At 47.1% G+C, this 16,909-nt stretch overlaps 1 protein-coding gene across 1 annotated transcript in view; it reads left to right on the top strand.

The window, feature by feature from the left end:
* Window positions 1–16,909, top strand: part of LOC124145552 (coiled-coil domain-containing protein 18-like) — a 64,902-nt gene that overhangs the window by 41,289 nt on the left and 6,704 nt on the right. Inside the window, exons 23-28 of the mRNA XM_048388896.1 lie at window positions 63–206; window positions 968–1,047; window positions 2,235–2,496; window positions 4,143–4,355; window positions 5,779–6,343; window positions 13,986–14,073. Of these exons, the coding sequence (XP_048244853.1) occupies window positions 63–206; window positions 968–1,047; window positions 2,235–2,496; window positions 4,143–4,355; window positions 5,779–6,343; window positions 13,986–14,073 (1,352 nt within the window). The remainder of the gene's footprint in view (window positions 1–62; window positions 207–967; window positions 1,048–2,234; window positions 2,497–4,142; window positions 4,356–5,778; window positions 6,344–13,985; window positions 14,074–16,909) is intronic.

The following is a 16,909-nucleotide window of genomic DNA, read 5'->3' as shown; positions in this document are numbered from 1 at the left end:
CTGTTACAGCACAGTGAGGGATGTAGTATTGTGCTGGAGGTGACGTATCCATGGTGTTTCAGATTGCCAACCTGGACGACACTCTGCAGCAGAGTCAGTCGCAGCTGCGGGAGAAGACGTTGCAGTTCCAGCAGTCAGAGCAGCTGCTGCAGCGACACACCATGGAGCTGCACGCCGCCACGGCCAAGCTGCAGGAACTGCAGAAGGTGCAGCTGATTTACCTATCCTAGTTTACTGAAACAGAATGTTCATGTGTCAGGTGACGGAAAGTTTCAGTAGTTGCCGATGATGTGACGGAATGTTTCAGTAGTTGCCTATGTTGTGACGGAATGTTCGATGGAATGTTTCAGTAGTTGCCTATGTTGTGATGGAATGTTTAACAGATATTTAGTAGTTGTCTATGTTGCGATGGAATGTTTCAGTAGTTGGCTCTGTTGTGATGGAATGTTTAACAGATATTTAGTAGTTGCCTATGTTGTGACGGAATGTTCGACTGAATGTTTCAGTAGTTGGCTATGTTGTGACAGAATGTTTGACGGAATGTTTCAGTAGTTGGCTATGTTATGACGGAATATTCAATGGAATGTTTCAGTAGTTGGCTATGTTATGACAGAATGTTTCAGTAGTTGGCTATGTTATGACAGAATGTTTCAGTATTTGGCTATGTTATGACGGAATGTTCGACGGAATGTTTCAGTAGTTGGCTATGTTATGACGGAATGTTCGACGGAATGTTTCAGTAGTTGGCTATGTTATGACGGAATGTTTAATACTTGGCTATGTTATGACGGAATGTTCGACGGAATGTTTCAGTAGTTATCTATGTTGTGACTGAATGTTCGACGGAATGTTTCAGTGGTTATCTTTGTTGTGACGGAATGTTTCAGTAGTTATCTATGTTGTGACGGAATGTTCGACAGAATGTTTCAGTAGTTGCCTATGTTATGACAGAATGTTCATGTGTCAGGTGACGGAGAGGCAGCAGCACCGCCTGGAGGATCAGAAGGAGGAGAATGTGGAGATCACACAGGAACTTAGACTGACCAGGTAGGACTACTACATACACACATACACGTCATTACACACACATACACGTCATAGAATAATTCTGACATCAATTAAAATTTTGGCAATCTAGTGAAGCATGCCACATATTGCCAGCCTGGGACTCACATGTTCATGCTTTGGATGGCCAAAAGTACTGAGAAATCCAGTGAGGACATAAATAGATAGAACCAGATGAATTGCTGTACTGAAATATTTTGAAAGTTGTGTGAAACCCAACTGACTCACAGTATAACAGGGAACAGCGGCTGTAAACCCAACTCACTCACTGTATGACAGGGAACACCGGCTGTAAACCCAACTCACTCACTGTATGACAGGGAACAGCTGTGTTATAAACCCAACTCACTCACTGTATGACTGGGAACAGCTGTGTTAAACCCAACTCACTCACTGTATGACAGGGAACAGCTGTGTTAAACCCAACTCACTCACTGTATGACAGGGAACAACTGTGTTAAACCCATCTCACTCACTGTATAACAGTGAACAGCTGTGTTAAACCCAACTCACTGTATGACAGGGAACAGCTGTGTTAAACCCAACTCACTCACTGTATGACAGGGAACAGCTGTGTTAAACCCAACCCACTCACTGTGTGACAGGGAACAGCTGTGTTATAAACCCAACTCACTCACTGTATGACAGGGAACAGCTGTGTTAAACCCAACTCACTCACTGTATGACAGGGAACACCTGTGTTAAACCCAACTCACAGTATAACAGGGAACAGCTGTGTTAAACCAAACTCACTCACTGTATGACAGGGAACAGCTGTGTTAAACCCAACTCACTCACTGTATGACAGGGAACACCTGTGTTAAACCCAACTCACAGTATAACAGGGAACAGCTGTGTTAAACCCAACTCACTCACTGTATGACAGGGAACAGCTGTGTTAAACCCAACTCACTGTATGACAGGGAACAGCTGTGTTAAACCCAACTCACTCACAGTATAACAGGGAACAGCTGTGTTAAACCCAACTCACTGACTGTATGACAGGGAACAGCTGTGTTAAACCCAACTCACTCACTGTATAACAGGGAACAGCTGTGTTAAACCCAACTCACTCACTGTATGACAGGGAACAGCTGTGTTAAACCCAACTCACTCACTGTATGACAGGGAACAGCTGTGTTAAACCCAACTCACTCACTGTATGACAGGGAACAGCTGCAGCAGCAACACGGGGAGTTTATGGAGACGAGGCGGGAGCTGGCACAGTCACACCGAGAACAGGATCGACTTGCACGGGAGTTGGAGGAGGCTGTCCTGCTTGCCCACAACAGAGACTCTGAGGTCACGCGCCTGGAGGAGAAGATGAAGGAATGTGAAGGTCGGGAAACTCAAACAGAGGCTCGGTTGATGTCTGAAGTCGAGTCACTGAAGGAGGAGATTGATGCTTTACAACAAAAGCATCAAGAAGAGGTAGGCAGCTTTGTCTTCAGTGTTCCAAGGGGCGGTCAGGTAGCCTAGTGGTTAAAGCATTCGCTTGTCATGCCGAAGACCTGGGTTCGATTCCTGACATGGGTGCAGTGTGTGAAGCCCATTTCTGGTGTCCCCTGCCGTGATATTGCTGGAATATTGCTGTAAAAAAGTGGTGTAAAGCCATACTCACTCGCTCACTCACTCACTCACTCACTCACTCACTCACTCACTCACTCACTCACTCACTCACTCACTCACTCACTCACTCACTCACTCACTCCTGTGTTCCAATCAGTTTTTGTTTTGTTTCTCCTGCGTTTTGCCTCAAATTGTGATTCTGCTTTAGAATTCTTGGACATAATGGGTAACCAGTCACCTAAGCTTGTTGTACGTGCCCGAGAAGGAGGAGAGAGTGGTGGGAGTGAGTGACCTGGCTGATTGTGTGTCATGGTGCTCTGTACACGTGGGTTGTGCCTGGCCAGGAAATAGCTGGAATATTGCTGGAATATTGTTGAGTGTAAAACAACTCAATCGCCAGTCTGCCAAGTTGTTCATTGCTTGGCATTGTGTCCTGATGGCGTGGGTCGCTGCTCATAATATCAACCACTGGTATGTCTGGTCCAGACTCAGACACTTACAGTCTGCTGTCATATAGCTGGAATACTGCAGAATCACAATTTTGACAATTCCTCACAATGACAAACCAACAAATAACATAAAATGAACTGGTCAGATCTGCATTTACTGTTACAAGATTGTGACTGGCCAATTAGCTGTATCATGCCAAGCAGGCTCAGTCACTTGATTTCCTGGCCCATACCAGGGATTTATCCAGGGTTTTAGACTAAGTGCCCCTGGCAGGCAAATTTTGAAGAAATGGTTACTTTGTTAAAAATTGGGATATTTTAAAGTTTTTATTTTCTGAAATTTAGAGGTAGGCCTATTTAACATTGTATTTTGAAATTGCTTTAAATGCAATGATAAATAACTGGGCATAACAGCCTCTTTCTACCTATGACCTCCTCCGTGGTTAGGTGGTAGAGCATCCGCCCGGAGAGCCGAGGGTTGGGGTTCAGTCCCCGGCCGTGTCATACTAAAAGACGTTAAGAGATGGTACATGTTGTTACCCTGCCTGGCGCTCAGCATTAAGGTGCTAAAACAAGGACTGGTCGGCTCGGAGTCAGTATACTGTTGGGTGGGGTATTCATGTTCCACTGCAGCATGGTATCTCAGTGAGCTTGCACTATAAATCGGGATCACTCCGGATTAGTAGAAGCAGCCACACACACTCACACACACACGAGTGCATGCACGTCGCTATATAAGTGCAATAATCTTGGACGTGACGTTCCATTTCACCTCATCTCATCCTTATTATTCGTCCTGTTATCAGTGAAATACAGGTTATTTCTATAAGGCCATAAAGTTTGCAATTAGTTATATACATTAACATAAATTGGAAAACTTTTCTTTCAATTTCGGAATTTTTCATGACATTTGGTCCAGAATTGGGGCCAAACATCGGCCTCTGAGCATGTCGAGTTGAATTCCTGCATAATCAGTTAGTTCCTCATCTTATGGCTGAAATATGGCGGTGTGTGGTGTTACACAACACGCAAACTAACAAACATCTATTGTTGTTGAAGCTTGCCAGCTGCCATGACAGTCAGCAGGAGAGGCAGTCAAACTACGCACAGCTTGAAGGTCAGCTGACGGTTGCCCGGCAACAGCTGTTGCAGCAGGAAGAGCAACACCAGGAGGCGCTGGAGAAGGTCAAGGACGACCTGGACTGTCTGCAGAACGAGCTAATTGCCAGGAAGGAGGTCATAGATACAGCTAATGAGACCATCATAATCAAGGTAAAATATAAGAGGATTTGGAGTGGAGATACAGTTAGTGTCACAACTGATTATGGATAGTTGACTGTGAAGAGGACTTCTCTTGAATATCTGAATATTTTTTAGTGAGATGACAGCCGAAATACAGGATTTATGGCATTGATGAAATAGAAGCAGTATTCTTAGAATTTATATTAATGTTAAGTAGTGTAGGATATATTATTTCCAAGTTAACAGTTCCGTCAGTTCAATCAGCCCTAAAACTTGATTATTTACAGGCCGCCGTCATATAGATGGAATATTGCTGAGTGTGGCGTTAAACAACAAACAAACAAACATGTCATTACTCGTGAAGATCCAAGGTAGAATAGGTCCTCAGCAACCCATGCTTGCTGTGAAAAGCGACTATGCTTGTCGTGAGAGGCAACTAACGGGAACGGGTTGTCAGGCTCGCTGACCTTGTTGATGGTTGTCATCGTATCCCGATTGCGTGGATCGAAGCTCATGAAGTCAATCACTGGATTGTCTGGTCCAGACTCGATTATTTACATACCGCTGTCATATAGCTGGAATATTGCTGAGTGTGGCGTTAAGCAACATACAAAACAAAACCAAAACATGTTGAGTAAGGATAAGAATTTATGGATGAACAACTTCTTTATTACAATTAAGAGCGACGTTACGGTGTAGGTTCTAACACCGTTATCAACCAAGTGATGTACAGAGTGTGGTTGGCAAGTATATATAGAAGTTGTTCATCCATAAATTCTTATCCTTACTCAGTATATATACTTGCCAACCACTCTCTGTATATCACTTGTTGATAACGGTGTTAGAACCTACACCGAAACGTCGCTCTTAATTGTAATAAAGAAGTTGTTCATCCATAAAATCTTATCCTTACTCAGTACTCCAACTTCTAAATGCCTATCAAAGAAGTTAAACCAAAACATGTTACCGTATTCGACGTAATAAGCGCCCACGGCGATATTTTCTAATATATTGGCAAGTGAACAATCCCAATAAGCACCCATTCCGATTGATTAATGTAGACAAGACTTATTTATTCATGTATAATACGCACTCATGTGTTATATGCACCCTTAATTATGGGCAATTAAATTCTGGAAAAATATCTCTGTTGTACATGTATATAAACAGTTCAGCCTGTAAGCATAAACCACTAAATTTATCTTTCAACTCTGTTTTTTCCACCAAAATAATATTTTCTTATAAGAGCCCCCTATTTCTAATTTTGAGAGCGCCCTGGGCGCTTATTACGTGGAATACGGTATTAGAAATATCATTCACATAATCATGATAATATACACTGAATTTCACCATGATGCATCAAGAAATTGCTGAATGATGGGAAAAACAACATTTTCAATATTTCTGTTTGACTTTGAATGTAGGACTAAGATTTGTCTTTCCCTGTCCCCAGGAGTCTGAGATTGCAAGACTCCAGGCAAGGGTGTCCGGGTTTGAGAGGGCAGCACTGAGCCAGATGCAGTCTGGGAAGAGTTTCATTCACCAACCAATGATTGAAGCCGGTCACAGAATGCTGCCCTCTGGTGGGAGAGTCATGCAGCCAATAAATGGACACCATGCCGATCAACTTATACCACAGAAAATGACAGTGATACCAGAAAATGCATTTGTGAACAATTCTGTCCCAGTCGATGAATCTCAGGGATATCGTCAAGTTAAAGCTGTACATGGTTCCTCGGCCATGTTTGATACCCTGCAGTTCCAGAATGGAACCGGACATTCCAATGGCACCGATTCCACTGTGTTTCAAGGAATGTATATGGAGGCCGTGACTGGACAGAATGTGTCTTCCCAGAATTCCTTGAATGGAGCAGTTCGGACGTTGAATTTTGATAATATTTCAGAAAGCGATGCCAACATGACAGGCCTAAGTTATAGAGGAAATAATATGCATATGTCAGAGTTCATTCAGCAGAAAGTGCCAAAACAGATAGCAGACTTTCCTGTTGTTCATGATGGTGAGTAGGCTGCAGATTGTATTCCGAAATCATAATATTTTTTAACTTATCCTGCATTACTCCATATTGCATTTACTGCTATGTTTGACAGAGAGACGAACTGTGTGAGATCCAGCTGCTGAAGAAAGTTGTCCCAACCAGCCCAGGAGGCAGCGCCCTCTCACAGTCGGCACGTGACCCGGAAGTCATGACGTCACACAAAAAGACATAACTGCTTTGTCACCTCCACGGACGGACGTACTTTGTATCCCTTGTGGAAATTAAAGCTTATTATTTGTTTTTTATATTTTGCGTGTTTCTACATTCATTATATGCTGCTACATTGTTACCTGTTATGGGCCGTGACCTTAGGGTCTTCCCATTCGTAAATTGTAACGTTTATCGCTCGTCTGTGGCTCACGTCACAGTAATTTACGGGCGCAATGTTGTTCCCGCCATTTTGTTTTCTTTCCCGCCATTTTGGCCATTCACCACGTGGCCACGTAATGTCGTGATCTGCGTTTTGAATTCTCTCTTTGGCTTGGGTAATACATTACATTTATGTATGTTGTTTTGGTGTGCTTAAAGCCTTGCCTTTTCGCTACCTCTAAGCGTAATTGTTTCTTCTCATAAACTTCAATATAATACGAAGTTTATGAGTTACATTATGTCTCCCGTACTCTGTGGTTTTGCCACATGGTTACGTGTTTGCTTAAGGCTTTGCCTTTTCGCTCCCTTTTAGCGTACTTGTTTATCTCATAAACTTTAATAAAATATACTGTTTTTGAGTTACTTTATGCTTCCCATACTTTGTGATTGGCCACACATTATGCTTCCCGCACTTTGTGGCTTTGCCACATAGTTATGTTTTGCTTAAATTCCAGATTTTCTGCCTCGCTGCACTTGTTGCCGCGGGAACAAATCTGGCCGGGGCCGCCCCTTTCTGCCGTGATTGTACGACGCCCTGTACTTTCACAAGGCAGTGCCGATGTTGCAGTCATTCGTCGCTGTGATCCTTCAGCTCATGCGAGTATCCAGGACACACCTCGCTCAACGTGCTCGTCGACCCCCACCTACGTTGACGGCAGCAGCGCTCAGCGGAGCTTCACGGCGGCTCCCAACGTAGAGTCTGCCTCCCATGGCACGACATACGACTGTTCACGGTCTCCTACTCCACTGGCGGCTCCAGCGCTCCCAACGTAGAGTCTGCCTCCCATGGCACGACATACGACCGTTCACGGTCTCCTACTCCACCGGCGGCTCCAGCGCTCCCAACGTAGAGTCTGCCTCCCCTGGCACGACATACGACCGTTCACGGTCTCCAACACCGTCAACACTGATGTCTCCGGCGCCCCCGGCGCCTCCGATGTCTCGGCGCCTCTGATGACACGGCGCTCCCGGCACCTCCGGCGCCTCTGATGACGCGGCGCCTCCGATGTCTCGGCGCCTCTGATGACACGGTGCCTCCGATGTCTCGGCGCCTCTGATGACACGGCGCCGCCGATGTCTCGGCGCCTCTGATGACACGGTGCCTCCGATGTCTCGGCGCCTCTGATGACTCGGCGCCTCTGATGACTCGGCGCCTCTGATGACTCGGCGCCTCTGATGACTTGGTGCCTCCGGCGCTTCCGATGACTCGGCGCCGCTGATGTCTCGGCGCTCAACAAGCTTCATGACTTGTTCATGACAAGCTGATGACTCGGCGCTCCCGGCGCCTCTGATGACTCGGTGCCACCGGCGCCTCTGATGACTCGGCGCCGCTGATGTCTCCGCGCCTCTGATGTCTCCGCGCTCCGGCGCCTCCGCATCCTCTGATGTCTTCGGCGCTCAACAAGCTTCAGATCAACAAGCTTTATCAAGCTCAGATCAACGAGCCGACCATCCGATCTTCTACTGCGGCTTAAGGGGCACCATCGGCAATCGCCTCCCCGGCGCCACTGCCCTCTTCTCTTGCTGCCGTCTCATAACTCGTCACACGGAGAAGCATGGTGAAACAACTGTCGCCGCTCCTGTCGCTACTCTCCCGTCGGTCTTCGGGATCGTGACTATCGTACTACTTCCTGGGTGGAATCATTTCAACCAATAGACAGTTGGTCTGATTCAACTTGCCCACTGAGAAGTTATCCATAATCCCGTCGTTTAAAGCGCTATGATTCCGGAGAGATGACCTGCGGGTTTCCATCGAAACAGAGCGTCATGTGAACAGCGTCTGTATCAGATTCGATGACGACATCCACTTACAAAGAGTTTACTTCGTCGACATCGCAGACATCAACGCTGTTCTACCCTACCCTAGCGCCAGCGTTCCTGAGAGAGACTCTTCCTCGGCGCTCCCCGGGTTTTACACGACGCCCATGGGGTTCCGTGTTTTATCGCAAAACTCGGGTACACCACTTGATCGTCTCTCACACAGTTCATTGAGGATTGTCTGTGTGTGGAGTTTGCACCTCAGTTCCGACTCCAAGGCGGTTTTCTCGGCTACTGCGCAGAGTGATTTACATGTCACGTGTCAAGTACTCGGACTGTCAACAACTCCGACCGGATTTAGGTCAACTTACCATGGCAAGGGGTGCCATGTATTTCTACAGATTGGTTTCCATGTCTACCTGTACGCTTGGTGATACCACTCAACCAGGCGCCTGTCGCAGTCCATCCATGCACGGATGTTGGAAACAATAGACCTCCTCTACCAACACGGCTGTCACGAGGAACCTTGTTTCATCAACCCTTCGCTATAAGAACGATAGCGCCTATAGGCGTTCAAGGGATGGAAAAGATCGCCTTCCTTCGTCCGGTTTGATCTTTTCGACTACGACACCTTCCTATCTTCCGCCTTGACTACCGGACACAGTGTCGATTTGATACTTAAAGTCCCTCGGCCGTCCCACTGACCCCTGTTGCATACCTGCCTCGTATCGTGTTGTCGTCCTCCATCGTCACCTCGATATAAGAACAGGAGTACTTATACGCCGCTTCAGGGATGAAAACGATCTCATTACTTCGTGCAATGGCCATATTGCCTCGACTTCCTACTACCCGGTTACGTCGATGCCCCGGCGGTCGATTGTGAAGCTAGTTTACTTCGTCTACTTGAGGTTGGCTCGCAGGCGATCACACCTTTTTCCGAATCGTACCGACGGTACGCAATCGCAGACCCCTGTTGCTGACTACCTCCCCTGCCACCTTGTCAGTGGCTAGTGGCCCACGCCAGCCCACATTGTGACCACCTGTGATTCAGAGATCAACACCATAGGCACAGCAACAGCCTCGAGATAAATGCTTATCCAGGACGGCACTTGCTGACAGTGCATTCTCGGTCACGCCCTGTTGATCGTGTCCACTGACGACGTCACCGTAGTGTGGTGTTTGCGGACCCAGAGTTCTCGCCCCTCTCCCGGCGCTACAAACTCGACCGGCGCCCCCGAGAATCACCATCTTAGGCGTTCCAGGCGCCTCAAGCTCTCCGACGCCTCACGCTCTCCGGCGCCTCGGGCCAGACTATGTCAAACGGTCGACACCCCAACCCTAGATCTGTTTGCCACATATCTGAATGTGGCCAGCAGTCGTCTTCCATTCCACCTGTGCCGGATACGACCGCTGTGGCAGTCAAAGCCTTCCATCGTTCCTGAGAAGGATTACGCGCGTACGCTTTTCCGACTCCGGTTCTCCCTCCCACGGTTCTTCAGAGATCCAGGCCACTCGACCCCTGCCATTGACTTTGGTCTCGCCTTATTGGTCAGCCAGAAGTTGGGTTATCGACCTCCGAAACATAGCCAGAGACAAACCCCTGGAAATTCCTGTGTGGTCCAACCACACGGTCTGTTGCCACACCCTCATACCCGCATGTTATCGTCTGCACGCCTGACACACATGCAGAAAGCCAAGGGCTATTCGGCTAGAGCGACCAAGGCTATTGCTTCAGCCCACCGTCCATCTACAGGGGGACTGTATGCTGATAAATGATGCTTGTTCCAGGCATTTTGTTCTGACAAACACCAGGATCCGATGACAGCGTCACCGCAGATTCTGGATCAGTTCCTTCTGTACTTGTGTAGCACCCGTCGGTTGAAGGGCTTACCACCCCCACATACCTGGTCGCCATCTACTCCGTTCTGGCCATCCCGGACGATCGGAGAAAGACGAAAATTCCCGACCTACGGGCCTGGCTGCGCTCGTTCAGTCTTGAAGACCTGAATACCAAGTTCGGACCGCCTGCGTTGGATCTGAATGTGGTCTTCAACGCCCTTCGAACCACTCCCCTCGTCTTCCTTCTACGACCTTAAGTAGAAGACGGGTGTTTCTACTGGTTTTGACTACTGCCGCTCGAGTCCATGTACAGCACGCCCTCGACGTCTCCCATGCCCGGTTCGAATGCGGTACCCAGGGCGCCGTTCATCATGGACCGTACTGGGACGTCAGCGTAAAGACTCAACTCCCAGGACAGCCTGATAGATCATTCCTTGTCCCCTCCCCCCTCGTCCAGTGTGGGTGCCGAGGATGAGGATGAGCGTCATTATGCCCAGTAAGGGCACTGAAGGTTATTCTACGATCTAAAGACTGCCGCAAGTCTAGGAAACACCTTTTTCTGCCGGTCTCCCCTTCGTCGCTGTCGTTGGTCAGCCGGAATACTTTTCCCTGTGGCTCCGGGCGGTCATCCTTAAAGCGTATGAGCCGCCGGATTGGACCCTCCCCCCAAAGGCTATTACCTGAAATAAAATGAGATCAGGGCGATCGTATTTACACTGGTTCTTCACGGTATACTATTCCATCCCGTCGTTCAGGGAAGCCTGTTCGTGGCGATCGGACACCGCCTTCACCAACCACTACTTCAGTGATGTAGCCTTGAAAGTTGTCGCCAGCGTTCACAGTTTTGGTCCCTGGTTGTAGCCCAACAGGTCATCTATCTCCGACGCCACTGATTCTCCGATACCCTGAGCGGGGCCCGTCGACCTCTCTGGTGTTTATCACCCCAGACGAGACGGCTCTCTTGCGTTCCGCATTCGCTCTTAGGTCAGTTTTAGTTTTGGGTTACCCGACTCATTCTATTGCTGTCACCTATCCGGGTTTTACTTTTTGCATCAACTCTCGTTTCCTGACGACAGGAATGGTAGTAGATGTGGACACCGGCGCCGACGCCAACGCCGCTGCTTCTCTGGTACCTGAGCGGTGCCCGTCGACCTCACCGGTGTTCCTTGCCTCCAGCCTAGAGGGCTCTCCTGCGTTTCGCATTCGCTCTTGGGATTGGTCGTAGATTTTGCCGCCGACGCCGCTGATTCTTCGATTCCCCGAGCGGGGCCCGTCGAACTCTCTGGTGTTTATCACCTCAGATTAGAGGGTTCTACTGCGTTTCGCTTTCGCTCTTCGGTAAGTTATATATTTTGGCTACACGCCTCATTGTATGTCGGTTACCTATTCGGGCGTTTCGTTTTTGCATCGACTCTTGTTTCCTGAAGACAGGAATGGTCGTAGATGTTCCGGTCATCACTTGTATGCGGTGCGGATTCATCGGACCTTGACGAGGGTTTAATATGGTTCACATCTGCAGGTATGCCCACCAGCCAAGCCGTCTGATAAAGATGCAATACGGAGTAATGCAGGATAAGTTAAAAAATTTAGTAAAATCTAAATATTTTTTACATTTGTATACTTATCCTGCATTACGAAGTCTAAGTGCCCTCCCTTTCGCTACGCTACCTCCCCACGAAGTTTCAGATGTTATGTTTAAAGCAGTTATGTCTTTTTGTGTGACGTCATGACTTCCGGGTCACGTGCCGACTGTGAGAGGGCGCTGCCTCCTGGGCTGGTTGGGACAACTTTCTTCAGCAGCTGGATCTCACACAGTTCGTCTCTCTGTCAAACATAGCAGTAAATGCAATACGGAGTAATGCAGGATAAGTATACAAATGTAAAAAATATTTAGATTTTACTAAAATTGCATCTCACTGTGAATAGCTCCAAGATGGCTGATTAGGCGTTATAGAATAATCACTCACTCACTCACTCTCTATTACAAGTGCTTCAAGTAAAATTAATTAATAATGATTATCGGGTGCGCACAGTCTTGAAAAGGCCTTCAGTTATAAAGTTTGTCTTAAAAAGGCCTTAAATTAGTATTTGGCGTCAAAAGGCCTTGAAAATAAACGTGATTTAAAAGGCATTGGATTCCACCCTAACTTCACATCAATAACCTTTTTACTATTTACATACAAAATACAAATGTGTTGTGACGATATATGAGTAATTTAAGGTTTTTATCTGATTTTACTTACCTCATTTGCATGATCATTGCTTGCATTGCGAGTGCTCTACCGAATTCATGATGGTTCGCAGTGGAAGACTAAACTCAGATTAACTAAACATGAACTCACCTTGCAATCAACTAAATGTGAAATCCCCTTGTAATCAAGTAAACGTGAAATCCCCTTGTAATCAACTAAACGTGAAATCCCCTTGTAATCAACTAAACTTGAAATCCCCTTGTAATCAACTAAACGTGAAATCCCCTTGTAATCAACTAAACGTGAAATCCCCTTGCAATGTAATGAACAATGAAAATGTAATAAGATAAAATGAAATGGATTTGAAACTTAAAATGAAGTTGCCGTTTGATTAGCGTGTGTTAACAATGTACATGGGTAACTCTCTCAACTATTTCTGTTCTATTTCTGAACTATTCTAATTCACTATTTTGTAACTTAGAGAGAGAGAGATATCCATTTACTACTTGCACATATCAACGCCAGAATCCAAATGAAAATTCACTGTTTGCAGAGCATGATCATTTTACCCTCATTAAGCATAACTTTTACGCTTTCCGCGAAGCTGTTGTGTACCCATGAATCAACCACTGTGTCCAGGAACATGACACTTGTTCCCGGACGCTTTTTCCCAGACGCTTCAGAACAAATGCAATTGCGATCTGGGATGAGTTACTTCAATTTATATTACATCCTGGCACTGGTTGTTTGCATTTGTCAACAGAGAGCTGACGTTTTACGCTCACGAAGTATAACGTCATTCAATCATCCGTCAAATGAACAATCGCATCTTTTTTGTGTTATTTATTTGCCTTGAATTTGACCTTGAAAGTGCCTTGAAAAAAGCCTTGTATTTGTTGAGGACAAATCTGTACCAACTCTGAAAATCTGTAATTCATGGACACTAAAATATTCTCACTTTGCATCAGGAGAGGGTAATCTGGCTACCATCATGCATACCTTGAAATCGTAACAGGGGACCGCCTCTGTGGTCTAGTGGAGTGAGCGTCTGCCCGGACAGCTGAATGTCAGGTTTGATCACTGGCTGCGTCATACCAATAGACATTAAAATATGATACTTAATTTTGTACATTTTGTACATCGGTACATTGCAACTGATCATGAGTGGGGTATTCATGTTAAACTGTGGCGTGGTATCTCAGTGGGCTAGCACTATAAAATTGGCTATAGTCCAGACTAGTACAAATGGCCACACACAGGTGCATGCACAGGACTATGTAAGTGCATTTCACCTCACCTCACCTCACCTCACCTCACCTCACCTCACCTCACCAACATTGAAGGAGAGTATGGAGGATAAATGATATGCTTGCAGTATTGATATAAGTGAATGATAATTATTTGGTGATTTTTTTCTTTCACTTTTAAACACTTCTTCCTTACAGACCCTGTGACAGCGGTGGGGGTTTACGACCATCACCGTGTGGACGAGGATTCAGAGGCTGACACCACAGGGCCTGACCCAGAACAGTGGTCAGTACAAACATACAGCAACATAATAGTACTCAGGGGCGGTCGGGTAGCCTAGTGGTTCAAGAGTTCTCTCATCACGCCGAAGACCCGGGTTTGATTCCAGACATGGGTACAATGATATTGCTGGAATATTGCTAAAAGTGCCATAAAACCATACTCACTCACTCACTAATACCACTCAAAAGACGTTAAGGACCACCCGATTCTTTCATTCTACTACGTATAGTTAATCTGTCATACCATGACAGGTTAACTACACTAATATGTAACTTCTTTTGAGTAGTATATGTTCTTGTAGTCTTAGAGCAGATGGGTAGCCTTGTGTTTAAAGCATTCGACGGCCTGCCAAAGACCTGGGTTCGATTCCCAGATGGGTTCATTGTGTTAGGCCCATTTCTGGTGTTCCCCACCGTGATTTTGCTGGAATATTGCTAAAAGCTGCATAAAACCATACTCACTCACTCATTTAAATAGTATATGTTCTTGTTGTCTTAAGGTGGTGGGGCAGCCTTGTGGTTAAAGCATTCGCCCGTCATGCCGAAGACCCGGGTTCGATTTCCCAGATGGGTACACTGAGTGAAGCCCATTTCTTGTGTTCCCTGCCGTGATATTGTAGGTCCCCAGTACCCATTGCTTGTCTCTCTGATGATCCCTGGAAGAACAGGTCCCCAGTACCCAGTGCTTGTCTCTCTCTGATGATCCCTGGAAGAACAGGTCCCCAGTACCCATTGCTTGTCTCCCTGTGATGATCCCTGGAAGAACAGGTCTCCAGTACCCATTGCTTGTCTCTCTGTGATGATCCCTGGAAGAACAGGTCCCCAGTACCCATTGCTTGTCTCTCTGATGATCCCTGGAAGATTAGGTCCCCAGTACCCATTGCTTGTCTCTCTGTGATGATCCCTGGAAGAACAGGTCCCCAGTACCCATTGCTTGTCTCTCTGTGATGATCCCTGGAAGAACAGGTCCCCAGTACCCATTGCTTGTCTCTCTCTGATGATCCCTGGAAGAACAGGTCCCCAGTACCCATTGCTTGTCTCTCTGTGATGATCCCTGGAAGAACAGGTCCCCAGTACCCATTGCTTGTCTCTCTGTGATGATCCCTGGAAGAACAGGTCCCAAGTACCCATTGCTTGTCTCTCTGTGATGATCCCTGGAAGAACAGGTCCCCAGTACCCATTGCTTGTCTCTCTGTGATGATCCCTGGAAGAACAGGTCCCCAGTACCCATTGCTTGTCTCTCTCTGATGTTCCCAGGAAGAACAGGTCCCCAGTACCCATTGCTTGTCCCCCTGATGATCCCTGGAAGAACAGGTCCCCAGTACCCATTGCTTGTCTCTCTGTGATGATCCCTGGAAGAACAGGTCCCCAGTACCCATTGTTAGTCTCTCTGTGATGATCCCAGGAAGAACAGGTCCCCAGTACCCATTGCTTGTCTCTCTGTGATGATCCCTGTAAGAACAGGTCCCCAGTACCCATTGCTTGTCTCTCTGTGATGATCCCTGGAAGAACAGGTCCCCAGTACCCATTGCTTGTCTCTCTGTGATGATCCCTGGAAGAACAGGTCCCCAGTACCCATTGCTTGTCTCTCTGTGATGATCCCTGTAAGAACAGGTCCCCAGTACCCATTGCTTGTCTCTCTGTGATGATCCCTGTAAGAACAGGTCCCCAGTACCCATTGCTTGTCTCTCTGTGATGATTCCTGTAAGAACAGGTCCCCAGTACCCATTGCTTGTCTCTCTGTGATGATCCCTGTAAGAACAGGTCCCCAGTACCCATTGCTTGTCTCTCTGTGATGATCCCTGGAAGAACAGGTCCCCAGTACCCATTGCTTGTCTCTCTGTGATGATCCCTGGAAGAACAGGTCCCCAGTACCCATTGCTTGTCTCTCTGTGAAAATCCCTGGAAGAACAGGTCCCCAGTACCCATTGCTTGTCTCTCTCTGATGTTCCCTGGAAGATTAGGTCCCCAGTACCCATTGCTTGTCTCTGTGATGATCCCTGGAAGAACAGGTCCCCAGTACCCATTGCTTGTCTCTCTGATGATCCCTGGAAGAACAGGTCCCCAGTACCTATTGCTTGTCTCTCTGTGATGATCCCTGTAAGAACAGGTCCCCAGTACCCATTGCTTGTCTCTCTGTGATGATCCCTGGAAGAACAGGTCCCCAGTACCCATTGCTTGTCTCTCTGTGATGATCCCTGGAAGAACAGGTCCCCAGTACCCATTGCTTGTCTCTCTGATGATCCCTGGAAGAACAGGTCCCCAGTACCCATTGCTTGTCTCTCTGTGATGATCCCTGGAAGAACAGGTCCCCAGTACACATTGCTTGTCTCTCTGATGATCCCTGGAAGAACAGGTCCCCAGTACCCATTGCTTGTCTCTCTGTGATGATCCCTGTAAGAACAGGTCCCCAGTACCCATTGCTTGTCTCTCTGTGATGATCCCTGGAAGAACAGGTCCCCAGTACCCATTGCTTGTCTCTCTGTGATGATCCCTGGAAGAACAGGTCCCAAGTACCCATTGCTTGTCTCTCTGTGATGATCCCTGGAAGAACAGGTCCCCAGTACCCATTGCTTGTCTCTCTGTGATGATCCCTGGAAGAACAGGTCCCCAGTACCCATTGCTTGTCTCTCTGTGAAAATCCCTGGAAGAACAGGTCCCCAGTACCCATTGCTTGTCTCTCTCTGATGTTCCCTGGAAGATTAGGTCCCCAGTACCCATTGCTTGTCTCTGTGATGATCCCTGGAAGAACAGGTCCCCAGTACCCATTGCTTGTCTCTCTGATGATCCCTGGAAGAACAGGTCCCCAGTACCTATTGCTTGTCTCTCTGTGATGATCC

Source organism: Haliotis rufescens, unplaced genomic scaffold (assembly GCF_023055435.1).
Source record: "Haliotis rufescens isolate VD_foot unplaced genomic scaffold, xgHalRufe1.0.p SCAF_8, whole genome shotgun sequence".
In the NCBI taxonomy this organism is placed as follows: Eukaryota; Metazoa; Mollusca; class Gastropoda; order Lepetellida; family Haliotidae; genus Haliotis; species Haliotis rufescens.
The sequence above is the reverse complement of the archived record's forward strand: the minus strand, read 5'-3'. Positions and strand labels throughout refer to the sequence as shown.